This window comes from Buteo buteo, chromosome 14 (genome assembly GCF_964188355.1).
Source record: "Buteo buteo chromosome 14, bButBut1.hap1.1, whole genome shotgun sequence".
In the NCBI taxonomy this organism is placed as follows: Eukaryota; Metazoa; Chordata; class Aves; order Accipitriformes; family Accipitridae; genus Buteo; species Buteo buteo.
In genome coordinates, this window is record NC_134184.1 from 6,317,248 (window position 1) to 6,339,921 (window position 22,674).

Genomic DNA, 22,674 nt, shown 5'->3' on the forward strand with positions numbered 1-22,674 from the left:
ATAGTGAAGTGAGAAATTCAAGGCCAGTATGGACCTGGCCAGTGCTGTCACACAGTTGCACTCGAGGACACGACGGCATTTCCAAGCCCTCACAGTAGCTGCCACCCTGTCAGCAGGCCACGGAAAACGACGCGCACATCAAGCCACCTTAAACAGCACGGCCAGAACTCAGATAAAAACAAACAGGTTACGAGCAGCGTAACATTACACACCCTTCGCGACAGCCCTGATGAGGTGGCAGTCCTCTACCTCCTTCTTCCTCACACTCGTTCCAGAAATACTTTCCCCCCCACGGGACGTCCACCGGGGGCGGCCCCCGGGCCTCCCCCCGGCCCGGCCAGCCCAGCCCAGCCCCTCACAGCGCCTGCCTCCGGCCCTCCGGCCCCCTGCGGGCAGGCCGCAGCCCCGCCGGCTCCGCTTCGCTTCTCCACCGGCACCTCGGCCCAGGCGGACACCCGAACACCCCCAACCGCCGCCACCGCCGCCCGGAGCCCAGAAGGAGGGAGGGCGACCGGCTACCAGCTCCCCTCACCCCCGGCCAAGCACCGCTGCGGGCCCAGCCGCCTCAGGCTCGCTTGCCCAAGGCCGGGGACGCGGCAGCCGCCCCTACCGCCTCACACACCCCGGGCCGGGCCGCGGCTCGCCCGCGCCCCCTCCCAAACCGCCGGCAACAAGGCGTCGTCCCTCGCTCACCCTGGTACTGCAGGTCGAAAAGGACGAGCAGGAAGGGCAGCGCGGAGCCCAGGCGGCCGGCGGAGGCCGCGGGAGACACCATCTCCGCCGCCCCCGTCCGCGACGCCCGCGGCGACAGCCCGGGCCGAGGGCTCCAACTTCTCCGGGGTGGGTCGTGGGCGCCTCTGATTGGCCGCGCCCGGCCGCCCGCCCCCTCGGCCGAACGTAGACGGGGAGTCGGGCTGCACGTCCGCTGCCGTCACTGAGCCTGCGCGAAAGGGAGGGGGTTCTCCCGCCTCCCCCCCCTCCCCGCGCATGCGCAGGAAGGCGGGGCGACGGCGGCGCCCACAGCGGGTTCCCTCACAGCGGCGTTCCCTCACAGGAGATGGCGGCGGGGTGGAGAGTGGACGCGCAGGGTGCCCATCCGCCTCTGTGTTTTTATCTCGTGTCTTTTCACCTACCCCTTCTTACCGCCGCCAGGCTTCTCCTGGGGTGAGGAGCGCTTTGTTCCAGGCCCGGGTTTAGCCCGTCGGAGGGTGCTCTGCAGGTGCTGGCAGGCCTGGAGAAGGAGGCGAGCTGCTTGGCCCCGGCCAACCGGGGAGTGAAACGGCTGGCGTCGGGGCTAATGGAATGAGTTTAACACTTGCCAGTATAAAGGGCCACCTTTTGGGGTGCGGTGGCTGCCGTTATCCTTCATTTTCCAAAGACGGTATCTCTGGACTGCTTCTGGTAGAGAAATGGGGCAGTAAGTCACAAGTAAATTGATCCTGGTTCTTTACTGCTGTGGCTGACCTAGCCATACAGCAGAGGAAGGCAAGTCAGTTTTAAAACTCTGCTTGGCTGTCCCTGGGGGACAACCCTGTTCTCCCCTGAGGGAGAGCAACAAACCCGAGATACTCAGCATGGCCCTAACTGTATGTTGACCTCCAGGCATGCCAAAAAAGTATTAGGGAATTTACCAGACTGCAGAAAAATCAGTATTTTCATGCTAGAAGTTTGTATCGTATTGGATCTGTAAATGGAAAGCAAAGCCTATGTCAGATAGCCTGCAATCTAACACGTATTTTTGGAGAACTCATTACCTTTTTTACTAAGGAAAATAAAATGTATTTTTAGTTACCACAGAAAAACTAATCTTGCATCTGACTAGTTGTTCATAGGTTCAAATTACCTGCTTTGTGTTGTTGGATAAACAATTCATATTAGGGGCATATTGTATGTTCTACCCCACCAATGTAAAAAAAATTAAAAACCTTGTTGCCAGGGGAAATCTGCTGAGAAAGTAACAAACGTGAGGCTTGAAGTCTGATTTGGCAACCACAGAGGTTTTTCATTCCTTAGCTACTGTCACGTTACCCTTCTCACCTCAGATAATATAATTTACAAGCTTTTCTTGAAAGATCAGACTGAAAAAGTAAGTTATCCCTCTTCAACGTTTCATTTGGAAGATGATGCTTCAAAGGGATCACCTTGAAATCTGGCCTGCAGAAGATATTCAGAAATAAGAACTTGAAATAATATAAGAAGTGATAGATGTGAAATGAATAATTGATAACATTCTAAAAGTGTCAGCATGAGGAGGAACATGACAACTCTAGCACTATGGATAGACAAAATATGAAAGCCTAAAACTGAACTGAGCAGAATGTGATCACTGTTATAGTAAATGAATTCCTTTGATTTTACCCAAGGAAAAAAGTATTAGACCAAAGCCATAGAAAATGAATATGAAAGGGAATTTACACCTCAAACCCTCTAAGATAACTGAAAATAATGGCCTGTTAATAACAAGATTAGGAGAAAACAATCTGAAGAAAACTCAGTACCTCATACTGGAATATGAAGCATAAAGATTCAAGCATCAAATCTCTTAAAGCAAGATGTAAAGTAGTATGATTAAAGCATCTAGTATCATTTTGAGCAGATGTTTGACAAGCCTTTGATCCTTGATCTTGGCCCTGAAATACTGAGCCAAGGTCAGTATTTCAGGCTGACACAGTAATCTAACAGTATGTAATGCCAACACTACAAAATGATCTGCTCAAGGAGAAAGCATTTATCATTGTCACTCTGTGCTAGAAATGCCACCAGGTACACAGAATTACACAGTAATTCTTGAAAGAGACCATAAGCTGTGAAGGACCGTTCTTCATTATCGTAGATGTCCAAACTTATATAATTTAGATACTAAGTATAAACCTGGGAGAAAAAAGTTCTTTAACACATATTCCCTTGTGCAATTTCAGAAGCAGACAAGATGCAGAAGAGGAAAAAGACTTGAAAAAACATGAGTTGGACTCGATGATCTTAAAGGTCTTTTCCAACCTGTATGATTCTATTATGACATGCCAACATTATATTTTGGAATTCGAAAAATAGCAAAGCAGTACAGCTGTAATGCAAAAGTCTTTCAAAGGGATTAATCAAACTTAGACTGGTATCAGAAACAAGTTTCTTCAGCAGTCTTGAGTTTGGGAGTGAAAGAGTGGATGGCAAAGACTACAGTAATGCTGAAATTGGTCAAAAGACAGCCAAAGAATTTTCTCCCAGTTACCGCTGGTAATATATACAGTAACAGCAGGTGGCAGCAATTAGCAAGGAATGACTCTTGAAGCTAATCATTGCTTCTAATAGGGATGGTGAACTGAATATCGTGTCATATGGCGGAGATAGTTAAATCTGTAGTTTCTATTTATTAACTGAGAAACCTTCTCAGACATAATATAGTAAGAAGCCTGGATTAGACGTGACAACAGACAGGGTCCTGGAAGGACCCTGGTATGCTTGGCAATATGTTTTAATTAACAATCTCGATTCCAAAACCGCCCAAATAAAAGTTTCCCAATACAGGAAAAGAAGCAATATATCAGACTATTAAGTTGCACGCACAGTCTAGTATGAAAATAAAGGAGGAGGCGTGAGAGGATGATAACACAGAGATAACTATTCTCAGGGCTGCTTGTAAGAGGTTTCTCAGACCTTAGACCTTGTTTTTATTCTCACCCATGTACATCCTTATCAGAAACATAGCTGTGTTACAGCTAAATGAAATAGTAGTGTACATCTGGTTAACATGGGATTATTGTTTATGTAGCCACATCTTTTGGTAATTTCACATTTGGATTGGTGTTCCTAGGAGAGGACTTCAGGGAAATGCCTTTTTCTGGGCTCCTTTTGCAGTAAATGGAAGCAGAAAGGCTCCTACAACCTGCATTTCAGCACGAGAACTTAATTTACATGCTCTAAACTCGCACTGGGAAAAGCTGATCTTCGTCCATAGACTTGAAAAGGAGCATGAGGTACCAGGCTTGTTTAGGGCAAGGCTAGCCTCTGTTCCCTCCGTATAGTCCTAACAAAATTCTGCATGTACATCTTCGTCATATCTGTGATGGGAGAAGTACATTTCTGGTGTGGAATTATTTATCCCTCTGTGCTATGACCTTGTGTGTAGATGCTATATGAAAATACTAACTACTACCTGCTATTCATACTGCTATAAATATGCTTTACATAGCCCATTTGGTCTTATTTATTTAAGTGTCTTGTAATACAGGTCCTTGAGTCTGCTGTATTCACTAAGCTATATCACTAGTTAATTTATCAACGGGGCTGTGTTATATGTAGGACAGAAGTTGGAAAAGGGAAATTGGACATCAGTGTTTCCTTACACTTAAGTTTATTTTAATCAGGGGAATTATACTATGTCTGCAACTTTTCTCACTAGCCATGGTAGCAACAACAAACTCCAAACATCTCAAAACGCATCCACTATCTCCTGCCTAACTTAACCTTCTGGTATAATGAAGTGTCAAACAGGGAAGGGGATATTAGGAACCCCATTTTATGCTTTACCTTGACATTTTAGTGTCCCAATTAGAGTTAACCAGGTAGCAGATACTTCGGGGGGTGGGGGTGTTGAATCAGTTCCAATTAGAGTTAGCCGAGTAGCAGATACTTTGGGGGGGGGGGGGGTGGTGGTGTTTGAATCAGAAAAAGTCTAGAAATAATTCAAATTAAAACCTAATTTCAATTTGGAACAATGCAATGCAAACAGTACTTTTTCAAGTATTTTGATTTAAGATAAAAACTCAGTTCTGTTGATTTTGGGACAGGGAACTCTTGACAGAAAATGAATATTTATTATGAAAACACACCCCTTTTAAAACATTTATTTTATTTTTTTAAGTCATTGAACATTTTAAAATTAAAATGCTGCTCTGAAATTAAAGTAAAAAACTTAGATTCAAACATTAAAATATTGTTTTATTTCTGAAACAAAGCATTCTGTTTTGAAAATATATGGAAAATTTTAACATTAATGAACTCTCCTCTTTTTTCGATTGAAGCAATTCATTAAATTCAGCCTGTTTTCACAACTAGTTTTGATTTCCCTGAAGCTGTTTCTGGTTTACCTATCATTTATCACAATTTCTTTTCTCACCTCAACTCTGAGTTTCAAACCTACATGATAACTCCAAGGTGTTTGTTTCTCTGGAGCGTCTCTTTGATTTTAAAAAATGTGGAAAATATCATTGACAAAGTATTGTGCCATCACTGGAGGTGTTCATTCCTATCTTATGTTCTGCCAAAACACCAAGGTCAGCAAATTTCACACTTCAGAGGATTTTGACTATGAAGTTAAAGTGTGCATGTGTGCAACCTTACCTCTGCCTGCTCTAGCAGACACCTCCATATTCTTCTTTCGTAAGTGGGAGTTTCCCGTGTCTCTTAAGCAATTATTCAAGACATTTGGCAAAAGAGTACCCCTCATGCACATTTTTACAAGCATGTAAGCCATAGCCATGTGATGCCATCTAGCATCCTCTTTTATGCACCCATCTCTGAATCAACAGTCTTCATTTATCCTCCGAGTGCTAACAGTCCAAAAAGGTGATAAAATTTGCCTTGCTGATGCAGCAGTGATGGCCTGAGGAAATGAGGCATCCTGCATCTCTCTTATGACCAGATATCCAGAGGCCAAGAAGAGGAGATCATCTATATACATTGCCCTTCCTCACATTCACAGGTTTGCTCCAGCTAATCCTTTTTGCCATTCAGTACATCAATCTGCAGATAAGTGCAGCCTAAGGAAGAGCTTGTGTACATCCTGCGGAGTGGCTGGTATGTTGATTAACTCTTCATTTCCTGGTTTTCAGAAATTAGAGTTTTGCTGCATCCAGGACTCTGAAGTCCTGAAGGGGCACAAAGTCCTAAGGCATGTGCTTAAATTTTGAGTATCAGGATTGACAACATCTGGAAAAAAAAAAGGAAAGGGGAAAGAGATTGCCCTTGTATGCTTTAGGACTTGAGTTCTGATGGCGGTTCATTTTTCTTTTTCATAGTTTATTTCCTTCCCACGAAAATGATTGTGTCCCAGTCAGTGTAAAACTGCAATGTAGTTGCTAGAAAAAGAACAAATATCTAATGTATGCCATTAAAAATTCACCCAGAAGTTGCTAAGTATTAAAAACTAAGTCCTTGATTCAGTTTCAATGTTCAGTGACCTTCCTATTGCTTCAACAGTATCAATGGTTTCTAAATACAAAGAAGTTAATACCACACATCAGACAATGGACAGTGGATGTTTTTCTGAGTGCAAACCTGAGCATGGCTGAGTGGAGCTCACTGGGTGAACCCGGTGGGTTGGAAGAGGGTATCCACCCTGCCCGGAGCTGCAGACCGCCTGGAAGCAGTGCAAACATGATTCCCGTTTCAGCGCTGCGTCTCAAGCTCAACGACAGGGCTCTGGGGTGTGCTGACTGCTGAGTTACGGCAGTCAGTGAGCCAGGCTGAGGCTGACATCACTTGAGTTGCCCTGCTGAGTATCCACAGAGGCTCCCGGTCAAACGCTGCTTGGCAAAGGAATGGCCGGAGCCAAGGGGAATCGCGGTCATCCTGGCTGAGGTCCTGCCTGCAGCCTTCACTCTCCTCATCACACAGAGGTACATAGTGCATGCCCTGAGACTTGGCCATGTGAAAATTATGACAGGTCAAGAAAGGGGTTTGAATGGTCAAGAATTATCCCTGTGCTAAAACTATGTTAACTGTAATTACCTTATTTTTCACGTACTGGGAAAGAAGTTAACAGGAAGGCAAAAAGTCTTCAGAAATGAGACAGAAATTTCAGGTTACATTCACCCAAGAAGTGAAAAAGCTTCATGATGCTGTTCTTGGCATATGACTTAGGTGTTGATCACAAATAAGGCAGACAGGATGCTATTACAATAATATCTATGTGTAAAGTAGATGAAACTCACAATCAGTGAGTTTACAGACATGTCTTTAGAGTTAAGTTGAATTCCCTTCATGTTTAGGAGAAAGGAAGATAAATGAATTGTGTGGCTGTCTCAGTAAAATCCCGCTAGACTCGTTATGTGAAGATAAACCTTTAAGAGAAACTGTTTTATTTGAAGAAAAGAAGATTTAGTTGGAGAAGACTCTGAAGTACCCAAACTTGAAAATGAAATTTGTTAAACTACACAGGGCAGTGTCTCTTCAAACTGCTTAATCACAGCTAGTGGTGTGTGTTGGAATGAAGGACGTGGCGCAGAGGAGACAGGAGAGTGGCTCATCCTACCTTTCTTTTCTTTTTAATGCTTTGTTTTCCTGTGACAAAAATATATATTTAAATAATTTCCTCAGGTCAACTAAATGATGGAAAGATTGAACAAATGGAAGTATTATAGGCATTAATATTGAAAAATGTGCAGTGGAGGGAGTCGGCAGGAAGGAAAAGATTAAATAAGCTGAGAATCTGGCTAGACCTATTATTATACCTGTACCATGCTACTCAAGGCATCTTTCCACCAGAGTGAATGATTACTGGTATGCGTCACTCTGAGAGTGCTGTAGGAGAAAGATTACTGAAGAGTCTACTTCTCAGTTCCCAAGACAGTTTTTCCCCTGCCCTCTCAAATTAAAACACCTTGCAGGACATGTGTGGCATCCTCCTCCATTCCACAAAACACGCAGGTAATTTTTTCACTGAACGCACTGCATCAGGGCCCCGAGAGCACCACCTGGCCCTGGCTGTCCCTGCCCAGCCGCCCCCCACCTTGCCCAGGGCCCAGGACCCCATGTCATCTCCCCTGGGGTCCTCAGCCCCTGCCCTGGCTGCAGGGCCCTGTCCTGCTGCCCCATGGGGAGCAGCCGGCCCACCATGTACCCTGACACCTTCCACAGCTACCCAGAACATTTCCCAAATGGCCATGGCCAAGATGCCATCATATTTCACCCCACCATTGGAATAATCTCTCCTTTTTCTGTTCTCCAGTTGCAGGTACCCTCTATAAGCCTCACAAATACCTTACCCCAATCAATATCCTAGGTTTGCTTCTTGCACTTTAACTCGCCTTCCTCATCCCATCTTAATTCTTCCTTAGCTCTTCTCACCAGCTTTCCATAAAAATCTTTCTACTTCCTAGAAACCTCAGTTCTTCCCTACTCCTTTTTCCTGAATTCTACCAAAAAAACCCCATAATCATCTTCACATTGTGTCAACAGAACATGGAAAATCCTCATAGAACAGATCATAATTCATAGTAGTTTCATAAAACTGTCATACACACAAACTACCTCTAGAGGACTCTGTTAATTGCAAGTCCTCTAAGTAGAGGACTTAAGTAGTAAGGTAGACCTAACATATTTGATAAACTTGGACCACAAACTGGGAATAATCTTTATTTAAACCATTCCCTGCACTAGGCTGCCATGTGGAAAATAATGCGTTGGTGCACAATAATGAGACGTACAGTCTAGAATAGGAAAAGTGTGTAAAATTTGAAGTGTGACTGGGTAGAAGAAGCTGGGAATAAAAAAATACAAGGGGAAGAAAAGGCTTTGAGTTAGGACCCTAGAAAGTCTTAAGTGCCTCAGTGCAAATTTAGATTCCTAAAATTCCCATTCAGCTATCGTCTGTTACTGTAAAAAAAAAGGTCAGTAGCTAACTGGAGAATTTAGTATCCCACTGTCTCCTAGGCACCTAAAGAAAAAAATACACCACCTTGTCTGAAAACACCCAAAGCACCATGCCTTCAAGAAATGAGCTGCTGAGAGTCTTCTTCATTGTGCACAAGGCAGGCATACCTTAAGCAAATTCACCAGAGGAGCATATCCCACACGTTCTCACAGTACGTCTGTTAAATGTGACGATTACTGAACTTCAGAAGGCGGCCAATGGAGAAAGTTTACCATCTCTCAAGGCAGCAATTCAGAAGGTACATCACCTGCATGGCTGGGTATCAGCTGAAACCTTCTAGGCAGATGTAGGTGCACGTTGGATTTATGGTGGTTGCACACCACTGCCTGTTTATGTATGGACAGTAATCACCTGTCTGCTTCTGCCAGACTGCAGGCTGTCCTAAACCTCCTGCATCAAGTCATGCTGATGGGGAACAGCTAAAATGCTCTTGGTCCTCTCCTAGTAAATCCATGCATGTTTTAGGAAAGTACTTTTGTCTCCAAGGTATATGATATAAGGTGAGAAAGGAGGAACCAGGCACCAATGTGGGTTAACAAATACCTGCTATTGCCAAGTGAGGCTTGCAGCAAGTAATTAAAGATTAATTGAGCTCTGGAAGGAAGGAAGAGGGAAAGAATGAGACACTGTCTAGCAGACAGGGTGATGCCCCCACCCTCACAGAATAGAAAACTTGGTTCTAGCTCTTGTTCCAAGAGCTGCATGCGTATTTTATATTAAACAGGTAAGCGACCAAGATCCAGGTGTTTCTGCACACTCCATACACATCTCCCCTCATCAACTGATGAGAATCTCCAACATTTTCTCACCCAGTTAGCATTTACTTTGATATAAAAACCAGCTTCAGCAAGAGATCTTTTGAAGGCATGCTGAACAGACTATTAGGGCATTTGAAGAAGGGCATGGGGTATAAAACTTCTTGGGCACAGAAGGGACTGCACTTCCACATCTTGATTTCTGAGTGCTCCAACTATTCACATAATGTGCTCATCAACTTGTTTTGCCTATTTGCCTCTAGGCCTGACCCAAAGAGGCTGTGACTGTCACATTGCTAGTTTTAAAAGTCTTCTCTTCACCATTAGTGTTAATTAAGGTTTACCACACTAAAGCCTTGATATCTCCATCTGCCTCTGGCAATGCCTGCTTTAACAATTAGTGCAGCCCAATAGGAGCAGATCTGCAGAAACAGAAGTCAGTACTGAGGGCCTGACATCCACATTTTACACAAGTTCAGGTTTTCCTTCAGACTAGCTCTAGCCTGATCCTATGGACTGAACGCCCATTAGTGACTGGAGCACACTGAGGTACCCTTAAGACATTAAAAACTGGATTTACGTATTGATTACTTTTTTTTTTTAAATCTGGTGTATGCGGCATGTATGCCCACATCAAAACTGTTGCAAGAGAATTTCATGGTTCGGGAAGGAAAGTTGGCATCTTGGTAAGTCTCTGAACATGCATGTTGAGAGCCAGAAGTTTTCCAGAGTTAATTGCCTGTGTACTTTGGAAAAAAATGGTGTCTCCCTGACTGAATGGAATTCCTCAATGAAGATTAGGTGTCGTAATGTGCAATGGTCATCTCCTCCGCAGAATTTGCTGGCATGTTTTATATCAAACACAAACTATTTGAAATTTTCCTCCTTGCCACAAAGACTGCGCAGCATTTATTTTGGAAAAAAACCACAGTTCAACACCTTGCAGGGAAGAGGAGGAAAATCAGGAGGCTCTGATGTAACCTGTAGCCATTGCACTGATTCCACCGGCACGATGGGATGCGTTTTTTCATTGAACCCAACCTCTTCGCGTAAGGTACCTTCCAGAAAGCATACTCCCGCCTTACGTTCTCGCTGGAATTCGGTGTCCTCTTGTTTTGGCACACTTCGGGACACCACTCATGAAGGAGCCAGCCCCCGGACCCCCCCATGGGAGTTCACGTTCCACTCGCTGCAGCCCCCCGCGGTCCCCCGGCAGGGACTCCCCTGAGGAGGACGCTGCTTCACGATTTTAAATGCATCGTCTTCGGCGACTTGCGTGGCAAAAAAAGCGCCTTTAATTTCAAAAGGCAATCTTTCAAAAGCTTCTTGTAACTTCCCTTATATTTTAAAAAAAAGAAAAAAAAGGCTGCTTCTGGTCAGAGGGGGTCGGGACGCCGCTCCTGGGTGAGGACCAAGACAAAGGACGTCCCGCCTGGGCATAAACATCAAGCCGAGAGCCGGCGAGCGGCCCCCAACTCATCCTCCGCGGCCTGGGGGCGGCGGGAGGCGAGAAGAAGAAGGAGGAGGAGGAGGAGGAGGTGGCAGGGGAGCTTCCTCCCTCAGCGGCACTCACCAGTAACCGCCCGGGCCGGGGGCGGCCGCAGCCCCGCCACCCCCTCGGCGCCCGGCGGCGGGGAACGGCGCTCCGCGGAGCTCCGGCTCGCACTCCCCCCCGCCTTGCCGCCGCGGAGCAGCCGGCTGAGGTGAGCGGAGGGTCTTCCCCCCCTTCTCCCGCCCGCCGCGGGGCCGGGCAGCCGTTGGGGGGCCGGAGGGGGAGGGTGAGGGGAGCGGGCGGCGGGGGCCTCTCCTCAGGGAAAGGCGGGAGGGAGCGGGGAGGGAGGCCGCTCTCCCGAGCGGAGCCGGAGGTTTTGGCTGGGAGATGGAGCCCGGCTTGGGGCCTCCCGCAGGCCCGGCCCTGCTCGGCCGGCTGCAGCGGCATCCCGCCGAGCGCCCGGCCGCCGGGCCCGGGCCTGGTTTGCGGGCACAGCCGGGGTGAAAGGCCGCTTTTCCCCCGTGCCGCCCACCCCGGTGGGAAGGGGTGACCGGGGCAGCAGGCCTCCGCCGCCCCCCGCGACCCTCCAGTTACGGCGGTGCCGTCCCTCACCGAGAGGGCCCCGCGGGTGGATGACAGCCCGAACTTCGGCGTGGGCACAGCTCCGTACTCCCAGGGTGGAGTAAATCTGAGAGAACGAAGGGAAAAAAGTGGTCGAAAAGGGCCGGCTCAGCCCGTGCGTGCTCTTTCTGCCTCCAGTGAGATACCTGGGTGGCTTGTGGCCTCCCCTCAGCTTCACGGTGCACCACGGCGAGGTCACTTTGAGTTGAAGCAGCGTGAAACTCTGTATGGATATTCCTGACTAAACACATGGGTCGAGGAGAGTAAGTGTATGCAGGGGTTTGGTTTAACTTTTTTGGTTTTAAATATCAGGGGTTTTTATTAAACCCGAGCATCTGTGAGTTAAAGACCCTTATTGCATGTGTGCTTTTTCAGGCTCCTTTTGCTTGACACACAGATTGGTAGTTTACAAAATTCATGTGCTTTCTGTGTAAAGATGTTTCTCCTGTATCAAATGGATAAGCATGTGTTAGGCTTAGATCTTTGGGAGACAGATTTCATTATGTACAACTTAACAGTTCCTTTGACTAGGAAAAATATCCAAATAAAAGTTTTCAAGGTGTTTTAAGGAATTCAAGGCATGAACATTTTGGACAGTAGTCAGTATTTGAGCATTTTTTAAAAATCTAAGTCCTTACAAATAAAAGTGTACTTATACACTGTAAATGGAAGTAAGTCTGCAGTATATTAGAAATAGCTCTAAAGGAGATTAGCGGTGTATTTTCTTACTACTTGAGGAGTCAGAGCAGTGCAAAGTTCAGTGGTAAACCAGGCAGATCTATATTTAATATATATCAAAAATGTTAAAATACATTTCTTTGAAGGTAGCACTTGCTGGAGGCCCTGTTCGTGGAAAATGAGGTGGCAAAAATGTCATCCTTGCAGGAGATGACTGCAATGTTACAAATACCCCACAGTATCTTTCTAAATTAAAAAAATGTGGCAAGTGATGGAAGAATCTGGGGCAAGATGTAGCATTGCTGTAACGTGTGGCCAGTAAGTTTAAGGTTAAAGATCCAAAAAGCAAGTTGTAGTGCCAAGTATTTTGGAAGATTGCCTTCCAGGGTGGCTCAAGCCAACGGGCAGGAGGGCTCACTGTCCTGTGTTCATGTTTTTAACTTCTCTGTTGAAGCTTCCAACACATTGAAATTAATTTTGTAGATCAGTGAAATCTTGTGCTGGGCCTAGATACATTCTTTGAAAGGTTGATTTTCAACCTTTTTACAGAAGTGGGGAAGACAGAAGGGTGTAACTTTTCCATATGTGGATAAAGTAAGAGGGAAGTTGTGGTTCTCTGTGGGTGTGAAAAGACAGGAATTTTCTCCAGCTTTCCCTTTGTGCGGGAGTAGATGTGGGTGTGGAGAATGGGAGAGACTGGTAAGAGTTGGACCCTGGGTTGCTGAAGTGAGTGATCTGAGGCTGATCTGGGTCTCTCTGACACTGGCTGGGGTAGGGGTTTGGTAGCTGAGGGCTGGAGGAAGTGCTTGGGTCTGTGCTGTGAAGCAGAGGTGTGTCCCACGGTCATGATTTTGGGGTGCACGCTGAGTGTGCTGACTGCAGGAAGACACCTCTGCTGTGGCTGTTCAGTGCCAGACCCTCATTTCTCCCTGTCAGAGGTCCATCTTTTTGGAGTGTGAGTCTGCTATGTGCCTGGGTTTCCTTTAGGAGGAATGTGGATGCACAGCCTGCTCACCTCCTGACACCGAGTTAGAATGTAGCCAGCGTGCATATGGAGAGCAGAGCTCATGGGGGGTACCACAGAGTAGCTGTCCCAGGGATTGCCCTGACCATAGGTTGGATGTATATACTGGGGTGCATGAAACACAGTGTAACCAGCCGCTCAGAAGAGGTGATTATCCTGCTGTATTCAGTGTTGGTGCGGCCTCACAGGGAGTACTGTGTGCAGTTCTGGGCCCCACAATTTAAGAAGGATGTTGAGGTACTCGAATGTGTCCAGAGGAGGGCAACAAAGCTGGTGACAGGGCTGGAAGGAATGTCCTGTGAGGAGTGGCTAAGGACTTTGGGCTTGTCTAGTTTGGAGAAGAGGAGGCTGAGGGGCGACCTCATTGCTCTCTACAGCTTCCTGAGGAGGGGACGTGGAGAGGGAGGTGCTGAGCTCTTCTGCCTGGTATGCAGTGATAGGACACATGGGAATGGTTCACAGCTGCTCCAGGGGAGGTTTAGACTGGTCATGAGGGAGCATTTCTTTACTGAGAGGGTGGTCAAACGCTGGAACAGGCTTCCTAGAGAGGTGGTCGATGCCCCAAGCCTGTCAGTGTTTAGGAGGCATTTGGACAATGCCCTTAATAACATGCTTTAACTTTCGGTCAGCCCTGAATTGGTCAGGCAGTTGGACTAGATGATTGTTGTAGGTCCCTTCCAACTGAAACGGTCTGTTCTATTCTGTTCTATTTTATTCTATTCTACCTATGTCTGCTAATATGAGGGATATTAAATGAGGCCAGGTTTGTAGGAAGATCTAGTGTATTTTGTTATATCAATTCATATATGTGGGAAAAGCAAACAAACTTTTTGGCACAACAACCAACATAAAAACCTACATGAAACGGAGAGCTTGTAATTTGTGAAGGATGTGGTCCTTGCATCAGTGCATATAACAACATTGGTATTTGCATGGAAGTAGACGTATGTTGTGATTAGTGTTAGACATGTTACCACTTATACTGGAAAGGGCAATGTTAAAAATGCAGGTGAGAGGTGAGGTTCATTGCAAGTTCCTAGGAGGTGAATGGAGGAAAATATTAAGGGGGAGCCTGAATATTAAGAATGTGAAGAAACTGAAAGCAGACAGAGGAGGTCCGACAAGATGGTTAGGAGTCTACAGCACAGGATCTACAAGACGAGGTTGAGGGGGCTGGGCTTGTTTAGTGTGGTGAAGAGAAGGCAAAGGGGCACTCTAATAGTGGCCTACAGTTACTTTGAGAATAATCACAAATATGTCAGAATCAATTTTTTCTTGGTAACAGCAGATACTTGGTGAGATACTGGGAAAAATATTTTCACCAGGAGGAGAGCACAGCCGTGCAACAGGTTGCCCAGAGAGGTCATGGGCTGTTCATCTTGGAGCTGCACAAAAGCCACAGGTGATGTGAACTAGTGTTGGTGATAGCCCTTCTTTGAGCAGACAGTTGGATTAGATGATCACCAGAGGTCCCTTGTGAACAGCATTTCTGTGAGTCTATGGTATACAATGTAGAGGTGCCTACAAGAGGAACAGAGTGTATGATCAAGTATATATTGTGTGAATGTTCTTGGAGAGGTGTGTATCTGTGAGTGACCAGGAGGATGAGAAACTGAAACGTGTGTAGAAGGGACTGAAAAGCCGGGTAGGTATAAACATGGAAGATGGCGGTAAGGCAGAGGCAGCGTAGGGGACTTAAATATTAAGAAATAGTAACAGGAAGAGCAGGTTTTTGGAGAGGAGTAGTAAGGATGAGTGAGGAAATACTGTAGTTTTGTATAATGGAGGGAAGGATGCACCTGCCTGGGGCCAGAGTTTGAAGCAACTGAGCAGGAGCAGGGAAATGGGACACACCGAGCTGGGGAGTACTGGGAATTGTGGTGAGGCAGGGAGATAGGCCGCGGTTATTGGTTGCCGTGAAGAAAAGTATTTGGGCATGCGTGGTGAAGTAGGCGATGTACACAGGCCGTGAGGTGCTTCATGGGGATGAAGCGTTTGGGATCGGTGAAGTGAGGCAGCAATGACAGGCAGACATGGTGAGGTTGTACGGTTACATGGTTGTAAGAGGTGGTCTGGTGTATGGTGATACCAGGTGGAGGTGTGATGAGCAAGGAGAACATCTGGAAGTGGCGTGCAAAGGGTGTATGACTGCATTAGGGGTGAGGAAGGTGTGTGAAAACGCCTGGGAGGAGGTTGGTGTGCAGGTGTTGGGAGGGTATGGAGCTGCACTGCAGAGATTGTGTGGAGCTGCCAGCTGAGGCACGGGAGGGTGAAGCAGATGTGCGGAGAGAAATGGCATACGTGCCATGTGCTGATGGTGGGGGGTGACAGCTGTCACGACATCTGGGAGATGAGTAGGTGAGGCTGGAGAAGGGCGTAAAACAGCACGGGGGTAGAGGAGAGCACCGTCGTGGTAGAGTGAGAAGGGTTTGTGAGTCAGGAGCAGCACGGAGGAGGGACAGGCAGGGTGGCAGGTGGGGAGGCACGTTGACGAGCGGAGTGAAATGGGTCTATAGGGTGCCATGTATAGACTTCTGGGGTGAAGTGGAGGGAATGTGGAGAGAGAAGACATACGCTGCGTGGCTGTGGCGAGGGTCCGTACGCGTAGCAGCGTAGCGGAGGATATGTTCGTGGAGGTGGGTAACCTGTGAGGACGGTAGAGGATGCGTAGGTACACGCTCACAGGGACCGGCGGGGGGAGGACTAATTGGGGCCACGCTGCCAGGGGAAGGCGGAGGCGCTGAGGGACGAAGAGAGGGGGACGTGGCCGGGATTTGTGCCGAGCACGGAGCCGAGTCCCCGCCGTGGGACACGGGTGCCGCCCTGCCCGGGCGGCGCGGCGCGGCGCGGCGCCCGCCCGCCGCCTGTGCCGGGGCGCCGCCGCGGCGGGCCGGGCGGAGGGGGCGCCGGGGCCGGGCGCTCGGAGGGCGGCGGGGCGGGGAGCGGAGCGGCGGGGCGGGGAGCGGAGCGGCGGGGCGGGCCGGGCCCGGGGCGGCGCGGCCGGGCCTCACTCCCGCCTCCCGCCCCGGCAGGCCCCGGCTGCCATAGCGACGCGGAGGACGCCGGTGCCGAGCGGAGCCTGCGGGACGGAGCCCGGCCATGGTGAGCGGCGGGCAGGGCGGGCGGGCAGTGGCGGGTGGTGGTGCGTGGCGGCCCGGGGCTGAGCCGCGTCTCTCTCCCGCAGCCCTTCACCGAACGCGCCTACTACCCGCCGGCGGCGGGGGGAGCCGGGGCCGGCGCGGGGCCGGCGGCGTTTCCCGCCTTCCAGTTCCGCGGCCGCCATGAGGGCCCGGACTGGCGGCGGCTGAGCGCCGTGGACGTGGGCCGGGTGTCGCGGGAGGGGGACGTGGCGGTCCTGCAGGAGCACCTGGAGCACGTCACCTTCTGCAGCGCCGAGCGGGAGCGCTGCCCCCACTGCCAGGGCCCCGCCGACCCGCTGCTGCTCAAGCTGCTGCGCCTGGCCCAGCTCTGCACCGAGTACCTGCTGCACTCCCAGGAGTACCTCAGCGCCCAGCTCGGCGGTCTGGAGGAGGCCCTGCGGGCGGCCCAGGCCCAGCGCGACCAGCTGGGCAAGGAGGTGGCCCAGCGCTCGCAGGAGATCAAGGGGCTCAAGGAGGAGTGCCGGCGGAGGAAGAAGATGATCAGCACCCAGCAGATGATGCTGGAGGCCCGAGCCAGCTACCACCAGGTGAGAGGAGAGGTCGCGGCGGCCCCGTCGCCCGCTGGCACCGGGGACGGGCGGCAGGGCAAGGTTCCCGCAGAGCGGCAGGGTCCCCGCTCTGCTGGGGCACGGTCGCTTGCTGGGCGAGAGGCTGGAGCTGCAGGGACCGGTGACCCTGCAAAGAGGGAGTGTGTCGCTGGCAGGTGCTCCGCTTCCTATCTGTGTTTCACAGACGTTCGGGAGAGCGCTACATCGTCTTTAACAAATCCTCTTTTTACTAACAAGGGCTCTTTATTCTTGGATTTGCTTGTGACGCATCTGAAGCGTCAGGTACACACACACACACACAAAACCTGTGATAAACGTGTTACTACCTTCTGTTGCTGTCTTCCCTTGCCTCTCAGCTACATGGTCAGAAAACACACAGGGCAAGTGTACATCAGAACTGGTGCTAAGCAGTAACCTACCTGTCTGCGAGCTGTCACTTGCCTGCAGTAACCTTCTCCAGGCACAAAGTTTCTGCTTGTGGGTGTGACTCAGAAGTGACTCAAGCATGACAGTAAACAGCCTCAGTGGGGTAGCTCATCCCTAACTCCACAACAATCTGTTCCTTAAGGGCCTTCCCTAAGAGCCTTAGTACATTGCTGTTCTGACTCTCTGTGTCATGGCACTGTTTTGGGGGGAGGGGTTTTTGTGTTCTGGGCGTAATAGTTTGATTTAAGTATTTTTCAGCTTCAGCATTTTGCAACGGGTCTCAGGAATGCGGCCTGTAGCTTCAAATGTAGTCTGAAGTCTAGAGAGTATAGTGCACACAGACTTGACATGATTTCAGGCTAGCTCTTTGTGTCTAATGTTTAAAGTTATAGTTTTCTTTTTTTTTCTTTCTTTTTTTTTTTTTTTATATCTTGGGATACTAGCAGTCCTGATTGTTAAAATTCTCCTTAATCATGGAACAGTTGCAGTACAGAACCAATGCGAGTTTTCTTATAGTATGTACCATCTTATCCCACAGTATAATACCCATTTCAGCAGGCCGGCAAAGTTTAATTTTTTAAGACATCAGCTAAGTTGGCTCAAGCGTTTCTGTAAGGGAAAAGATACCTTATGCCCCAAGAGCGGAGCTATACATATAGTAGACTTCATGGGAACCTTGTCTCAATGCATTCATTTGAGTGTTAGTCTTAAGGACAAGCTGCTAATGTATCATTTTAGAAAGCATTTATGCAATTTACAGAGCAGTTTGTCTGTCCTGTGTTGCAAAAGAAAACTGGTTGCATACATAATTTTATGTGTAAACTTCAGTAATTCTCATACGATGACTGCCAGTTAAATGTTATCAAGTTTTCCTGAAATATTTGTAGGATACAACTGTCTCAGTGGAAGCTGAAGAACATGGTAGTGAACTTGGCTCATCACTAATCTTCTCTTCAGTGGCATTTACAATAGAGCAGAAATGGAAAGCCATTTCCCATTTCTAGTTTAATTTCATATAAAGTAAACATCTGCCTCCCCTCTTTTTTCCTCTCTGGTAGTAAATTCTTGTCTCTAGAAGTTATTTAGGTTCCCATGGGAAAAGTGGGGTCAGGGAGTGATGTTGAACAGTTCCTGCAGTTCCTACAGTGTTTTCAGGATTCTGTGTGAATGCCAGAGATGAACTCTTCCTAGGGCTTGTAAATGCAAGGCAGCAGTGTGATCAGTAAACAGTAATTTTGTATTATTTATCTGTACCATTATCTTGGCTCATCTGCAGTGCCAGCTAATAAGGGTTTTGCTGGTGTTCCCAAGAGGGTAGTTCAGGTTTCATCCCCTTTAAGTTTTGGCAGTTTAGCAAACATGCCTGTAAGTAGTTACTTGCCTTTTTTAGTGGAGGCATACTTTATGTCTGATGTAACCATGCTTTGGAATTCGGATTTAATGCCTTTAACCCACCACCAGTTAGGCTCAACCACAGTACTATAAAATGGTACTGGTACCTACAAATTTAAGACTTGTTGGTCAATGCTTTCATCTGAGTAATACAAGCTTAATTTTAAATAATAATTTTTAATCTTACTTTCTCATGCACAATGAAGACATAAAGTGCACATTGTGTCTAACACTGTGAAAAGTAGTTGCAAGAATGTTAAATAATTCAAAACCTAAATATTGCCTGTGTTAATCCTGTCTCCTGCAGTAAGAGCTTTCTTCTACTACCAGCGAGTCAAACTGACATGAAGTTTGTGCTTGAATGGATAACATTATTTCACAGCCAATTTCATTTCATAAATCATGTGCAATCTGTTACACTGTAAGCTCCCTCTTGGTTGGCAGCAATGCTTTGCTACCATACTCCTTACTTTGGTTTTATGTTAGCACTTTTTTGCATTTGTCCAACAAAATTTGTCTTAATAATTCATGGCTTTAGTGTTTGCTGAAAGATACCCATGTTTAATAGCCTACCTGACATATCAGTGGCAGTATTTTAAATATTAGATGAAATCTGGGAATTTGATTATGTGACAAGGTCTTGAATCTTTTAAGTCAGTCTTTTACAGTCATATCACACTGATGAGGAAAAAGGACTCGGCTGAGTATTTGTGGCTTGTTAAAGTATATTTATCTGAGGGAAAAAAAAAAGTGTAAGAAAGAGGTAATAAGCAACCCTACCTAAAGTGATTAGGAGCTTTGATTCACAGTCTTACTGGTATGTTGCAAAATCTGTGGATGTAGTTTCTGTCCTTGTACTACCCATCTGTTTTTAATACACTGAACATTAGTTGAATGTACGTTGAAGGTGAAGAAAAACATCTTTTAAAAAGGGTAGGATCCCAGTTTGACTTAAAATATAACTTAAAATTCAAATTAAAAAATAATAAGTAAATTATAGGAACAGTAATTTAAACAGTTTTACACTTCAGAAGCATGCTAGGTAGCACAGTAATGTATGTATGTACCTTTTCTTGCAAAATTGTGTATTGTTACCTTGTTTCAGTTGAAATGTCTGACCTTTTTACATATCTATGGTCCTTCTAGTATTGTCATCTTACAACTTGCTTATGTATATTCAAATCCATCTTTACTGGGTTTTTTTCCAACTGTATGGTGCTCTCTTTTGCTGTGACATAAGTCTTAAGAATACCTGAGCTGCTTCTTGGCTGGAGCTAGCGTTTATTTTGCTGAATAGCGTTGTCTTACTTTCTCCTTATACTTCTCTACCTACCTATATTCATCTCTTATCTGCAGTTTATATCTGAATTTAAACTTACTTGGTCAGAGTCTTTTTTGTTCAGAGGTTGTATGGTGCTAGCACAATGGGAGTCTTGCCCATAAGCATCACTGAGTGACATTAAATAACACAAATAATAACTTTACAGAAATTTGGCATTGTGAGAGTTTTAGTCACTATTCTTGTGAAATGGAATTTTATTAGTTACCTACTTTTGATATCTGGACAAAATGTAATAACCTTAACTACTATACTTACCAAACAGATGTTACTAATAATAACTAAAATGTTTTTATCTGGTTTTTGTAGTGTCAATTTTGTGAAAAGGCTTTTATGAACTACTCCTTTTTACAAAGTCACATGCAAAGGCGTCATCCTTTGGAAGAATCTCAGATTGGTATGTAATTTAATGTTATAAAAAAAAAAAAGATAAATAGTTTAGGAAAGTGTAAATATAGTGAGGGTGTGCAGTCCATGCTTTTGTGTAACTGGGAAGAATGATTTTCACATTCCATTTTTAGGTGACAGATACCAATTTGTGTGAATGCAAGCAACACTGACAAAATGTATTGGGCAACGTATGTTTTAGTCTCTGAAAAATAATTAACAAAAAATTGTGTGCCATATTTACAGTACTTTTTCAAACTAACATTTTCATTGAATACTTTAGTCAGCACCAGAGTTCAGAGCACAGTTTCTCTTCAGGTATGTGTGTTGTGAAGGTGTTGGTAAAAGGAACAAGTTGCCCTAAGGAAAACAGATTTTGTGAATATATGTGAATTATCAGTACAGAAATCATCCAACTCACCTGAAATCAGGTTGAATAGGATCAGGCTCTTCTGAACTAAACTAACTGTAAAATATAGTGAGAAAAATAAACTGTCAAGAATAATTTAAATTCATGTATCTATTATAATCTTGGTTGCTATACCACTAATTTATATACTTTTGTCTCTCTTAATTGAAAAATGTTTAGTTTGAAAAACATTGCTCTCAAAGTTTGTTTCATTCATCTCTAAATTCTCTCCTTCCTGTTAGGCTGCATGCTTATGATTTATTGCTAAGGACTAACAAGTATTGATAAATGGCAGTGATTAGAAATGAGTTAGGAGAAAAGAGCATTTGGGAGGAGAAAGAGTGGGAAGAATCTAGCAAGGTCTGAACTGTAGCTTGTCAGACAAATAAAACAGCAGGAACAGTGAGAAGGGTCTGATTAAGCATCTGAGGAAACGTTAATATATTGGAAGAAGAAAGAAGCTCTTGTGCACTGTACACTTGATAAAAATCATAGTGGAAGATGCTGCAGAACTAGTTGAACTAATTATCATATAAAGAATTAATCTGAAATGGCTGTGTGAGGGAAATACTCCATGCAGTTATTTCTGAAATAATATTCTACATTATGCCCAGATTCCCAGATGATGGGCTAGTAAATCCTTGGTAAATTGATAAAATGTTTCACGATTAAAGATTGTTATAATTTTTGCATATTTTAACATGTTTTATTACAGTGACATTCTCTCTGACTCATTCCAGATAAATAGTGAGTTGTATTCCAAATGGACTCCTTACAAAAGTTATTTAGAATAAATTAAACTTAACCAAACTGAATAATTGAGGTTCACTTTGTCCTTCATACATCCTTTTTTGAGCCTGTCTTGCTTAGATTCCTTTGAAATTAAGAGTATATAATACTTCTTCTTGTAAATATTTCATAAACTATTTCACATTTCAGTAGTATCGGTATTTTTCAGTCTTTGAGGATAATGTTAGCAGTCCAGAGAACATACGTATTTAAAAGCGTCTTCGGAGAATCACGGTGGTGGAAGGGGAAATGGTCTATGAGAGTCACACTTCATGAAGATGTTACTGAAACACTATAGAAACACATTTGCAGTATCCCATTTCCAGAAATTACAACAAACATTTTTAAAATCTGTGTTTCTTTCAAACAGAACAGAAGAGGAAAGCAAAGACAGACAAATTGCAGGATGAGATTGATAAACTGAAGGAGCAGTTGCAGCTCACCAAGTCCCAGTTAGAGGCTGAACAACAGGCTAATATGGTCAGGTTTTCTAAGGTAATATGTAGTAAATAATATGAACCTCTCAAAAGAATTAGTACTTTGAACGGTATTCACTCATTTTTTAACTGGAACAGAACAGCTTGCGTGCCTGGCAGCATTGGTGCTTGGGCATTAGAGCCTGTCTCCCCCTCGCCACCTCATAATTTTGAACATCTGCTTTCTCCTTCCTTTTGTTTTAGACATACTTTAAATGAATACTTAAGACAACACTTCTGTTAGCACTTCCCAGTTCATAAGTGTGGCCTGTTATTGGAGCAGGTAAAATTGCCTTGCTGTGGTGAAATATAAGCTATTTTTAATATTATGATATTTTTTGATGATTAAATGTTTCTTATATAGGACCGATTTTATATGTGACTTCATAAACTGAGTAATATTTATTCTTTGCTGTGAGCAACTTTACTGTCTGACAGAGGTGTAAAGCAGTCAAGGAAGAGAGATTGACAAGAAACAAAGCAATCTAGACCTTGCATGTTGGTCTTTAAATGCTTAGAATTTGGTT

At 45.7% G+C, this 22,674-nt stretch overlaps 2 protein-coding genes across 5 annotated transcripts in view; one reads left to right on the plus strand and one right to left on the minus strand.

Moving 5' to 3' along the window:
* Nucleotides 1-856, minus strand: part of DNAJC3 (DnaJ heat shock protein family (Hsp40) member C3) — a 37,681-nt gene extending 36,825 nt beyond the window's left edge. The window contains exon 1 of the mRNA XM_075045958.1: nt 694-856. Within this exon, the coding sequence (XP_074902059.1) occupies nt 694-775 (82 nt within the window). The 5' untranslated portion in view covers nt 776-856. The remainder of the gene's footprint in view (nt 1-693) is intronic.
* Nucleotides 857-10,673: 9,817 nt separating this feature from the next.
* Nucleotides 10,674-22,674, plus strand: part of DZIP1 (DAZ interacting zinc finger protein 1) — a 41,490-nt gene continuing 29,489 nt past the window's right edge. For 2 of the 4 annotated variants that reach the window (XR_012652910.1, XM_075045961.1), the window contains exons 1-5: nt 10,674-11,108; nt 16,253-16,322; nt 16,405-16,908; nt 20,396-20,483; nt 22,042-22,166. Coding sequence is in view for 3 of the 4 variants with exons in the window: in XM_075045961.1 (XP_074902062.1) it covers nt 16,320-16,322; nt 16,405-16,908; nt 20,396-20,483; nt 22,042-22,166 (720 nt within the window). In the remaining variant the exon portion in view is untranslated. The remainder of the gene's footprint in view (nt 11,109-16,252; nt 16,323-16,404; nt 16,909-20,395; nt 20,484-22,041; nt 22,167-22,674) is intronic. The other 2 variants (XM_075045959.1, XM_075045960.1) reach the window with 2 other exon arrangements.